We start from the raw sequence: 12,802 nt of genomic DNA on the forward strand, positions 1-12,802 counted from the left end.
TACTGAAAAAAAAGTTTAAAAAACTAAAAAAATAGTTGAATTATTTATCCCTGCGATCTTAACAGCTGAACCTTGGGAAAGCAGTGAATTCGCCGTCGCTGGGTGACTGCGTGCTTTACTTCATTTCTACTTAATTTGAATTTTGTTTACTTTAACATAGTATTAACTGTATTAACTTGTTTTGTTTTATCCTCTACGAATATGCTATTTGTAAAAAAAAATGTTTTACCTTCGAAAAATTTTTTTTTTTTCCTAAAGAGACAATCTTACGTAAGATTCGTGGGGGGGGGGAGAGGGGTAATGCAAAATCTTACTAAGCCTTATTATGGGGGAGGGGGGTCGAAAATTTCGAAAAAAGTCCTTACATATTTAATGGATTATGCCTAATAAAATAACTTATTATCAAGCTTTTACAACAATAAAATAACTTTTGTGATGGATTTTGATGGTTTTTTAAACTAAATGATCTCGAAGGCCAAAAGTGACCCATAATTGTGTCTTTTGCTATGCAAGTTCTATTTTTCTTCTAGACCGATTTACACACATCAGCTGCAGTGAAACTAATTGTCGATCGAAAGTATACATCAGAACACAGAAATATATAGTAAAACATTCGTAGTTGATAACTTTTCCGATTTTATATTCATTTTTCAACATTTAGGCAACACGTTGACTGACCCATAATTGTAAAGGGACTGTACCTCGTGAACGTCACCTTTAAAAAATCAGTACTCTATCTTAAATAAAAAAAAACTTATCTACAGTCTGAAAATGAGGTAATAATCAATACTCGCATGATAATCTGATTCTAGTAATCTCAAATGCTTTTATAAAAGCTCAGGGCTTACACACGGTCAGTAAGTATTTGACCCTTGCTGGTCTGGTCGGGCACAATGTTACCAAAGCTGCTAATTTTCTTTGGTGCAACAGTGGCTCTAGCTACTGCTGCCATTCATCTGGACCCTAGCAGACCGCTGCTATTTGGAACACAACGTATCATTCCTCAGGCGCCCGCTAGTGAAGTGGACAGTACAGCGGCATGGAACACGTTTTCAGTGCGGCAAAGCTATTCGTTTGCACAGGACCTGGACGAGTTTCCGATGCGATACGTTACAAATGATCAGTTCTACGTACCGGGCGGACCTATTTTTATTTTCATTGGTGGACCATGGGAACTGGAGGCGCATTTGGTCGAGCAAGGACACTTTGTCGACATTGCCAGAGAAATGAATGGTTTTCTAGTAGCGAATGAACTGCGCTATTATGGAGAAAGTATTCCTACAGAGTAAGTTTTATAATTTTCTCGTAAACAATATCGTTATAAAGATTCTTTGATAATTCAGAGATGCATCTCGAGAAAACTTGCGTTTTCTGAGCATGGACCAAATCCTACCGGATATCGCCAGCTTCATCACACATATCAAAAACGATGTCGTTCGAAATCCCGGAGCAAGGGTTGTTCTCACAGGTGTTGGATTCTCTGGTTCTATTGCCCTGTGGACGCGTAAGCGGTATCAACATTTGGTGCAAGGCGTGTGGTCCGCCGGTGGCATGGTTGAAGCCAGTGACGATTTTAGAAGATTTTCCGAAGAAGTTGGTGAAAATATTCGCCGTTTTGGAAGTGACGACTGCTATAACGCTATTTGGCAAGGTTTCGGAATTACCGAAAATTTGCTTGATGCTGGTCTCTCCACCACTGTCGATCAATTATTCAATGTATGCACTCCGATTGTAGCGGATGATCCATTGGATGTGGCAGCTTTCTTCAATGGAATCTTCAACGAAATCTCGATGCTGGCAGTCAACATAAACCTTCGTGAGAATATCGAAGATATGTGCCGGGTTCTAACGGATCCTGATCAACCTAATGGACTCACCGCTTTATCTGACTGGTTGACTGGCATTTTCCCGGATACCGAGTGTCTCACGATGGATTTCCAAAGCGTCGTTAATGCTTACCAAGTTACTAACTGGGAGGACGAAATGCTCCGGAACGGAGAACGCCAGTGGTTGTTCCAGCGATGCACGTCGCTCGGATGGCCTCTAACCAGTGGCTCCCTGTACCAACCATTCGGCAACCGGATAACTCCATATCTTTTCCTTGAACTATGCGAGCGTCTGTTTGACGACTGGCTTTCACCACAAGTTTTCCGGTCCCTTGTAAGAAATACTAACATGTTTTTCGGAGCCGGCAGTCCTGATGTACAACGCGTAACGTACACGTATGGTTCGTTGGACCCATGGCGGTACACCGGTGTGAGATATGCTTATGAAGACTCCTATGTTAGGATCATCCAAGGTGCAACACATGGCGAAGAGATGGCTTCCCTTTCAGAAGACGATTCATTTGAGCTTCGGATGGCCAAAGAACGGGTTTCTCAGGATATTCGCCGGTGGGTATACGCTCGTCCTCCCGGTCCGCCTTGACTTACTTCTGTAGATTTTGAAAATTCACTGTAAGATGAGTTACATTAACGTCACTGACTTTGAGCTTTTAGATCGTATAGCTGTTGTAAAATTAACAATAATTCAAAATTTACCGATTAAAATACTGAAAAAATTATTGTATGTGAATAAACAATCCTCTTGTTGAAAAATAAAATGTCGACCAAAATAATTTTAACGATTTTAATTGTATGAAACTAAGCGCAACATCCTGTACAAATACATATGCTTTTATTATTCCACAAACAATGAAACCCTCAGAAGCTGACAAATGCATTCCACAAAACCACGGAATGCCACTATTGGCCCTAACTATCCATTGTAATCCATTGTGCTCAACCAGTTTCATATACAGGTGGGCGCAATGAACTTATGTTTAGGTAGGGGAACAACGGGCAAGACGGTCACCCTAAGGAAATCATTCATTATTCTGCTCAAAACACAACATTTCAATCAACGATATTCATAATATTCGACATTGACTAGTGCTTTTCATAAAATAATGCAAACCTTTGCATTTTAGAGTGATTTTATATTAGTTTTCACTAAAATAAAAACAGTCTCGAAAAACCACTATTTCACAACGTGCAAATGAAACGGACCGGCTGTGCTGGTAAGACGGAAAGACTAGGGGTAAGCGGGATAAGACCGCCCCCTTAAGCATTTCTGTTTATAGAAAATAAAGTTGCGGCTGCAATTTCATTTTTTCTTCGCTAAGAGGTTCTTCTATTCAAACCATTTAAAAAATAAGAACTGAAATATTTTTGTTTATTTTCCAGCTTTTTTTTCAATTTTAAAAATTCATTGAAAATGTGCAGATCTTTTTCATGCGGGGTAAGATCGCCCACTATTTTTTGAGGCTAACAAATATTTTTAGGGCCAAAGCGGTTGATTTTCTCGGTATAATGTCTTTGACAAAGTTGTAGATCGTATTTTTTTTCTATTTTAATAAAATATACACTGTGAAAAATCTGAACAAAATAATTTTTTTTCTAAGTTTTAACTTTTTTGTTTTTTTGATTATCCTAGTTCAAATCAATGTTTAGGTAACTTTTTGTGGTTTTCAAAATAAATATATTTTCCAGAATTGGGGTTTTTTTAAATATTCAATTTATAATAAACCTGTCTTTAAGCTAAAAATAGAAACTCAGTAAACCTGTCTGTATGATTTTTTTGAAGACTTATTATGTATGGAGTAATACTAATAATTATAAATTTTTTATTCATATTTTCAATTTTTTTATGTTTTTTTTTTTTTTTGAGGAACGAAATTACCAACGATTCTAAACATCAAACAAACCGCCCAAAAAAAATTCTTTGCAAAATTTGAGCTGTAAATATTTCTATTACTCCATGATATAACAACCATCAAATTTTAGCTTACCTTTTGCAGATTTTGCAGGCAAAAACATGATTTTTTCTAAAAAAATTGAAAAAAAAAAATAATTATATTTTTATATCTTTTCTTTGAATTTTTTTTCAGTGTATACTTTTTTCGGAAGTAAAAAACTGCTATTTTCAACTCTGCTGGAGACGTCATATCGATCAAACAAACCGTCCTGGCTCTAAAATTATTTTCGTTCATTATAACCATTTTTGCACAAGTTTACTTCTTTCAAAAATTAGTCGCGTTAAAAAAATATTACTAGAAAAGCTTCAACCAAATCGAAAGTGGTCGATCAACATCGATGTCTTATGTGGCTTGAAATTGCTTTACTGATCCTGCATATATTCCCTTTGTAGTGTCGAGGCATTTGGGTTTTGAAGTAAAATAACAAGCAGTTGTGGAACAGTTCCATATTCCATCGAAAAAGTAGTCAAAACTACAAGATCACTCACGGCCTTCGACATTTCCGAAAGAAGACAGATTCAGGCATGCGGTTAAACGTTTATTCACGAATAAAACAATAAATTTTTAAACAGAAAAACCTTAAGTCCCGTTGCCGCAAAACAACAGCGCATTGACTGGTTGCCAGCTGAAAGGTTGTTTTTGATTATTTCTGTGACCGTTCGCGCGCTATCAAAAAAGAAAGGGGTGCAAAATGTTATGTAATTATACTGTAATAGACATGTTAAAGAAATTTTTCAATTATTATAAAACTTGGTAGTAAAACTACGGGGGGCGGTCTTACCCTGTTTACCCCTATAGCAAATTTCTTTTCTATACGGGACGACGCGCTGCGCAAAAAAGCACGTGTTTGAAGCTTACCGCCGATGGAATCATTCACATCTTTTACATGTAGTATATTTACAGCTTTTAACAATGTTTTTAATGATGATTTTTGTTTCAAATGAGAGTTAATGACTTTAGGTCTCATATCGCGTGCTAAGAATGCTGAAAAAAAGAATAACAAATGGTGCTTTTGTCGTTTTCCAAGGCTGCCCATTTTGCTAACGCAACAACTGACCGTCTTGCCCAAGAGGCATACAATTTTTTGGATCGATGTGATTTACAGAAAAATAATATTTTCACTAAACTATCTTCACCCACGTGTCTCAAATATGCTTAATTATTCCAATGTCATTAAAAACTATATTTTTCTGAAGTTTAAGCGGAACAGAAGCTTAAATTTGACACGGCGAAAACTACATCACATTGCTTTGCTGTTGAGGGTGAGCTTATTTTGATTATTTCTCAAATAACTAACTATTATTTCAATCCACATAATACCTCGAAACTCCCAGGATCCTGTTGGTATGTAACTGGCATAACTGATTTGTGTTAATTTCAATGGTTTAAATAGCAATGAGCAACGGTCCATATTGCCCGCCCTGTCCGTGTTGCCCGTTGCTCCCCTACGTCTATTTGAATCGCCCAAGCTGCAAAATACTTATCACAGTATGCTCCTTGCGGTTCATTTCAAATGACGTCAAATGCGGAATTCCTAACGAATGACCCTGTTCTCACCATGCACCTTTTTTCTAATTATTGAGAATACCCAAGCAACAATTGAAACATATTAAAAAAATAAATTGTGATCATTTGTTGCACTAATGAAATTCCGAGGTTTTAAGAAACATTTTTTGTTACTACAATGAAATTGTAAAGAAACAAGCAACAACTAAAGTTGCATCGCTGCTTCAAAAATCTTCACACCAACAACGTAATTCGCGAGGTTAGATTTGTTGTTAAAACGTATAAACGGCACTTGAAAACCTAACCTTCACTGAATAAATCTAGTGGGTGGAGCATATAGGTTGCCAACGTGATGCTTGCGAGATACAAAAAACAAACACACAAAAATACTTCTAAAAGTTGCTGTCATGCTCTGAAGCCATGTAACAGCAACTTTTGCTCGATCGTTCGCCTTATATTTGTTTTTGAGATGAGGTTATTTACTGCGTTGTAACTTTTGGGTGCTTGGACTAGAAGTCGTCCAAAAAGTGTGGGTCTCTAAACGAAATATGATAAATTGCTTTGAATTTCATTATCACGCTAAGGTACTGATGAATCGAAGAAGCAAAATTAAAAACTGGTAATGACCATTGCATTGGCATGATAAGGGAAGCAATATTTAAAACTGAGCCATGAACTTGCAATGCAGCATTTACCAAGTTGTTATCAAATTTCATGCATAAGTTCATACACATTGCGGTTTTATTCTTGAAACTTGTGTTGAAACAACGAAAATGTTACAATTGGCTCCACCTCCTGCGCTTTTTTTGTCATTGTATATGAAACTGAGATGTAACTGCAACTTAATTTCGCATAAGAATTTGTTGCTGTGATGCACAAAGCTCATTATCGAAACAAATTTTGCTGCTTGGGTAGGTTATGTTTCCATTTAATTCTACTACTTTTTTTTTGTAGTAGCATTAAATGGAAACATAACCTATTCTCAATAATCAGTTCCATTCTACTAAGACGCTCAAAAAGAAATTTATTTCACCTTTTTCTACTCAAGATCGCTTATTAACCAGGTTTAGGATTTGCAGTAATCCCAGGAAATCGAGAAATCGGTTAGCTTTTAGGTATGACTTTCCCATGTACATGTGTACACACAGACTAGACAAACTTATTCGATTGTTTCATCGACACTCAATAGTCAATCTACTAGCCCAGCAGAAATCGTTTTCATGGTGATTTCTGCTGCAGAAGCGGTCTTTGTTTGCAATAGTACTTTAAACAATTGAGCTCTAATCGACTAAGAATTTATTTTCCTTTTAAATATATTCATTCTTTGCATCTTTGTACAGCAAAGGGATATTTAGCAGTCGTCATATATTACGTAGTTCAATCTGTCGCGATTAACTACGTATATCCAATGCAAAATGTCTTGCGCTTAAATGTGCTGCGATTTCATAACGCCTCCTTTATTTCCTCTTATGCGAGTATCCGGTTCGTAAAATGAGCGAAGTAAAAAACAGTTACTGCTGTTCATTTCACAGACAGAGCGCAGTACTACTTACTAATGAACTTTTCAAAAATATTCGGAAAGATGTGCAAGCGATAAAGCTTGTGGCGTAGATCGTCCCGGTGGGACAGACGCGACAGTATGACACCATCCCCAATGAACGTGGCCGATATTCGCAGCATCCGCGCCCGTAGAGACTGGCTTAGTAGGAGCAGTCAATGACGAGCATCACATTTCAAATTAGGATAAATTGACTTCTCGCAGCAGGATGTCTTGCTGGGCTGCAAGCGAATCGCATGATATCGTTGTTTTATTGCAATTGAGCTTCCTTTTGACGCGTAAAATGGAATGCTTCGTTTAATGGCCGTAACTTTTTTGGGCCAAACTGTGCAACAATGTAACATACTGGAATTATTTCGTAACAAATTTTAACTAAGCTGCGACACGAAATTCAAAAACTTTCTTCACTCGCGAGTTCGGTCAAATTGATTAGATAATCTCCGTCTAGCTCTTTTGTCCCATAATTAGTGTTCAACATCGAAACGAAAAGCTGAGTCCGGGTTCGATGTGGTCTGGCCCGGTTAGCTGACGAAGTACAAGGATTTCTCGCTTATGGACGACGAAACATACGTGAAGATAGATTTTGGACAGCTTCCTGAACCAGGGATACCATCCGTCCTGATTTAGCAGGACATGTCCTGATTTTGAGACCCGTTTGGAGCGTCCTGATTTACTTTTCATATTTTAGCATTTGTCCTGATTTTTCTGAATGTTGCCGGATATTCAGAAATATTGAAGATTGTTCAGTACTTTTATCTTGACCCCGGAAAGAAAAGGACTCATTTCAAACGAATTTTTTCCTTGGCTGAATCTTGACGAGAAAAATTGTCTAGTCGTTGAAACCGTTAAACATCTGACAATTGTTAAGTATAATTTCAAACAGTTTACGTGTGCTACACATCTACTAATGCCTGAGGAATCAAAGTTGCAAAAATGAATCGTCCGAGAAATACGTTGAATAAATAAATGAGTGTTTTGGTGTTTGTTGCAGTGCAAATCTTTGATTACGTGTTTTATTTATTGATATCTCAAAAAATTTGGGCCGGAAAAAAAGTTGTCCTGATTTTTAAGTCCGATCAAATGCGAAATCAAATCCGAAATTTTGTATCGCCACAGCAAGAGGTGATATCCAATGCATAGGCAAAAAAGCTTCAGAAGATTGATTCAGCAAAAATCGATCCTGCAACCTCGATTTTTTAGATGGATCGAATCTAGGACCGTCAAGCTGAATTGATCCTGAAAATCGTCCAATCCTAGGTAGAATCTAAAAGGCCCATTAGAAGGTTTCAAGAAGGTACCCTGACAATTTTTGCAAGGAAGGCGCCACACCGTGTGTGTATTCAGGCCTCTAGCACTCCAATTTCTATGCATAAAAGTTCGTGCCAAAGAATCAAGTGATCTCTGAGTTTTCCAAACGATAACTTATTACGAAAGGTTTGTGTTTAGTCCAGTTGAAATTGCTGGACCTACCATAGAAGAAAAGAATAGATTACTTTCCTAAATTTCGAACTACAAATATTATGTTATCGAATGCGTGTTTTTTTGGTTGAAACTACTTTCATTGTTGTTGGTAAGCAGCTGGGCAATGCGTACCAGCTGTACACCCGTACTAGTTGGCATATATGTAATAGCCACGTGGTACCGACTCGAAAACAAGCAACCAAGGGAAGACCGTTGAACCGGGGGGAACTTTGTGGTATGCCGACAGGGGAGTTGGAGTTTGCTTGCCTGAGCGTCTGTTCCGCAGGGCGGCTCAAACTGATCCAGATTGGACGGCTGTAATATGAAATGCGGTCTCTCGGCAGCTACACCCAAGACGGCATCATACTGAAAGAAACATACTACGAACAATTCAGTGAATGATAGAAACTTGGCACTTGGAATGTTAGGAGAGTTAGAGTCGGCACGCACGGGCATTTTGATCAGAAAGCTACGGAAGGAGGTAGCAGTCATACAAGAGGTGCTTTGGCGTGAAAACGGAGAACGTGAATTCCGGGCGGTTGATCCGACGTAGGTACTTCTTTCAAGTACTATATCTACTACAGAAGCGATGACACAACGGAACGGGGCGTCGGTTTCATGCTGCTAGGAATCCAAATGAAGCGTGTTAGGTGGAGGCCAATTAATGACCGTCTATGCGTATTGAGGATCAAGGGCAGATTCTTCAATCACCGCCTTATAACCGTGTACGCGTCGACGAACGATAAAACCGAAGACGTAAACGAGCAGTGGAAGCACAACGGTGATGCGGTCATCGAAACAGCGCGAGATGTGATAGACATGACACCGGGAACTACGCATAGTAGGACCTACTGGTTCGATGCTGAGTGTCTAGAGGTGACTAAAAAGAACAACCGGGCCTTCGCTAACACGTTAGTAGCAGCTAATCGTGTAACGCGTCAGATACGGTAGAAATACCGGGAGAGGAGAGCTACCGAAAAGAGGTATGACCGCCATAAGAATCATGAGTACTATGATCGCATCTTTGTGGAGGCGCAGAGTTGCTTCACCAGGCACGACACGAGAAGCTTCTATAGAACGACTAACGGAATCAGATACCAGTATTGGACCCACCAGCATTAGATGAGAAGAATGTTTGCAAAGAGCTGAGGGAACAACTACCTACGGATATTCCGCTTATAAAATTCTCTTCCGTATCCTGTTTCAGCGACTGAGGCCGTTTCAGAAAGCTTTTGTTGGAGAATACCATTCGGTTTACGAGCAGGACGATCTACAACGGTCTTTTCATAGACGACACAGTGAAACGCAACGAGTTGTGGCAAATTATGCTTGAACATTGTTCGGTTTCACTCAAGCCGACGGTTTCACACCACGGTTTCCCAGCATGCGGTTTCAAATCAAGCGTCAGGACAACGGGCGAATTCGCGGACGCGTTTGTGACGTTAGATAGTGTGAAGCCAGGTGACGGGCTCTCGAACTTGCTGTTCAACATATTTTTAGAAGGTGCAATACGAAAGGCAGGTGTGCAGAGGAGCAGTACCATCATCACAAAGTCTCACATGTTTATGGGCTTCGCGGACGACATTGATATAATTGGTGTTAGCCGTAGAGCAGTTGAGAAGGCCTTTACGGTTCTCAAAAGGGAAGCTACGAGAATGGGAAGCTACGGATGAGCGACCGGCAAAGATAATATTTAGTAGAGAACCGGATAGAGGCCGACGACTTCGAGGCAGACCGCGCACGCGCTGGATGTGTGCTGTCGACGAGGATGCCAGAGCAGCGGGTGTAAGGTGAGACTGGAAAGTAGCAGCCCAAGACCGAGTTTTGTGGAGACGTATTCTGGATTCGGCATAGGATCTTAATGATCTATCGCCATAAAAGTAAAAGTAAGTAACATTCCGCTCCATAAAACTCTTAAAATAATGATCGTGCTCATAAGTGCTTCGTGGGACGAAAATCAAGCAACATTGAATAGGAAACTAAATTAGTATACATGAAATTTGCAAAGAAAACATATGACCATACAAATTTTTCTATTATATCTTCGAAATAATGTGTATGCCGGTAAAAATGAAAATGAACTATTGTTATATGGGACAAATAAGTGTAGAAAGGAAGTTTAGCCCTGTATCCACTAATATCGCGCAACGTTGCGACATGCTTATTTTAAATAATTTTGACACGCTACCAAAATTGAGCTTCGTGGTCGGCGATGCAACAAGAAAATATGTTTTGTTGCACCACAGTCAAAGTGCGACAAACAACGCAAAGTAAACCTACATTCCGATTAAGTGACATAAGATCAATCAGCTCGTTTTGTGTATTAGGTTACGGCATCTAATAAAAATTAATTTGCTCAACAAATCACGTGCCATTTTCTACACTGAATGAAAGAGTGCAATTAGAAAAGCAAAAAGATTCAAATTATAAGTTAACATGTAATGTTTGTATATTTATGTAACCTGCATGTTATTCAGAATAAAAAAGATTAAGACCAGTTCAATAACTATAAAAACTGAATCAACCTATTATGCGGCAATATTTCCTAGATTGAATTATTATTGCTGCAGTGTTATTTTGCATTTGTAGTAATATAGTTTATTCATTTACTTAGTGTGCTGTGCTTGTTTGTTTGAACGTGCATTAAAATATTTAGAACAAAATTTTCGTAAAATTCATTGTACAAACTATGACCCATGATCTGAGCTCATCATCACCAAACGATTCCTGCCAACTCCAGCCAGTAGCATTTACGAAAACAATATTGGACATTCTTGATGAAGACTGTTTACTTGAAGTATTTTCTTACCTCACCTTTGAGGAATTGCTGCTAGTATCCCGAGTATGTGTCAAGTTTCTACAAGTTACAAGATGTCGTTTTCGGCGGATAAAACATTTCGAACTGAAATATCGCGCCCTACTGGAAAGAAGTGATGATCAAATCTCACACATCAAGGATGTATTTACCAACTTAGGACCAAATTTAGCAGCTTTCAAATTCTCGGGAGGATTTATCATGAATGAAACGTTGAAAAGTAGTATTATTCAAAACGTTACCTTAAACTGTGATAGCCTGCAACATATATGTTTAAATTATATCGAGTTGAATGCTGAACACTTATCCACCTTGAGCTGGTTGCTACCGCAGTTGAAGGGTTTAGATTTAGGGCGCTGTTCGTTAAAAGATGAAACATTCGGTTCGTTCATCGAAGCAGGTTCGGAGTTAACATTGCTGGCCATCCCTGGAAACGCCGAGCTCAGCGGAAGTTTTTTCGACCGGTGGCACAGCTGCATCAAGTTGGAGATGTTGGATGTAAGCTACTGCTACTCGTTGAATGTCGGGTCGATGGAATCGTTTTTGTCGCGTGCTCTAAATATACGAGGTGTAGATGTAACGGCTTGTCAGTGGCTGCAAAAGGATAAAGGAATTTTCAACAATTGTAGGAGAAATATTGAATCTTCAATTGAAATACCAGAGTTTAGCTACTTCAAAAACACCTAAAAGTTTATGTTTACATTAGCAATTGTATATTTTTATGGCAATATAGAAAACCTCTTGTATTTTATACATACTAAAAAATAAATCAACCTTATTTAAAACATTGTTTTATTCATGAACCGACCCTTATTCTGATTTTTGTCAAAACACAATCGAGCGAAAGTGTCGAAAATGCATGTAATATTCAACCGTATTCTTGTTTACGACCATTTTCGACTTCGGATCGAATTGAAAATGCTATTCCCGTTTGTGAATGAGCTAAATAATGGAAATTTACACAAACACGGGAATGCAAAAAGAGTGTAAACGTCAATACGTTAGAACCAGAAGAACGATTCCAACTGAACCGGCCGATAATATGTGCAACGTAATGAAACGAAAACGGGAATGCGAATTTCCAAGACTTTTGTACGAATGTGATCCAGGCGTAAACTGTATTTTTAATGGAGGTGAGTATTTTTACGGCTGGGTATTGGTATACGAGCTATACATAAACCCTCCATCAGTTTAAATACCTTTATTCAAATGTACATTTTGTCCCGTCGGGATGCGGTATATTTTTCCAAATCTGTATCATATTTCCAGTTCCCTTATTTTTCGTTCTTTCTCTACTCACATACTGTCTGCTTAATGAACTTACATTTATTGGACTCAATCGAAATTTGCAAAAGCTTTCAATAATTAGAAGATTGGAACAATTAAAAGTATAAATAACGATACCTACGACAACTTTCAATTTTAAAATGTAGAATAAATACGTCCTTTATTATTTGCCATACTTTGGTAGAAAAAACTCTTGTGTAGCGTTTAGCGTTCTACTTGAGTTTCAGTATTGATAGGTCTAGAGAAACTACACGGCTTGTTAATTAGAGATGTACAGAAATATTAATTAGAATATTGCGTTCAAAAAACAGTTATTACAAGCTTGTCAAGAATCTATTCAAGGACGAGTTCGGATAAATATAAAATAAAAAAAAACGAA

At 38.2% G+C, this 12,802-nt stretch overlaps 1 protein-coding gene across 1 annotated transcript; it reads left to right on the forward strand.

Moving 5' to 3' along the window:
* The first annotated feature begins 893 nt into the window (after nt 1-893).
* On the forward strand, nt 894-2,427 carry LOC129728351 (putative serine protease K12H4.7). The gene is made up of 2 exons (XM_055686789.1): nt 894-1,285; nt 1,344-2,427. The coding sequence occupies exons 1-2, from the start codon at nt 894-896 to the stop codon at nt 2,425-2,427; spliced, it is 1,476 nt and encodes a 491-aa protein (XP_055542764.1).
* Nucleotides 2,428-12,802: the final 10,375 nt, after the last annotated feature.

Source organism: Wyeomyia smithii, chromosome 3, assembly GCF_029784165.1.
Source record: "Wyeomyia smithii strain HCP4-BCI-WySm-NY-G18 chromosome 3, ASM2978416v1, whole genome shotgun sequence".
Lineage (NCBI taxonomy): Eukaryota > Metazoa > Arthropoda > Insecta > Diptera > Culicidae > Wyeomyia > Wyeomyia smithii.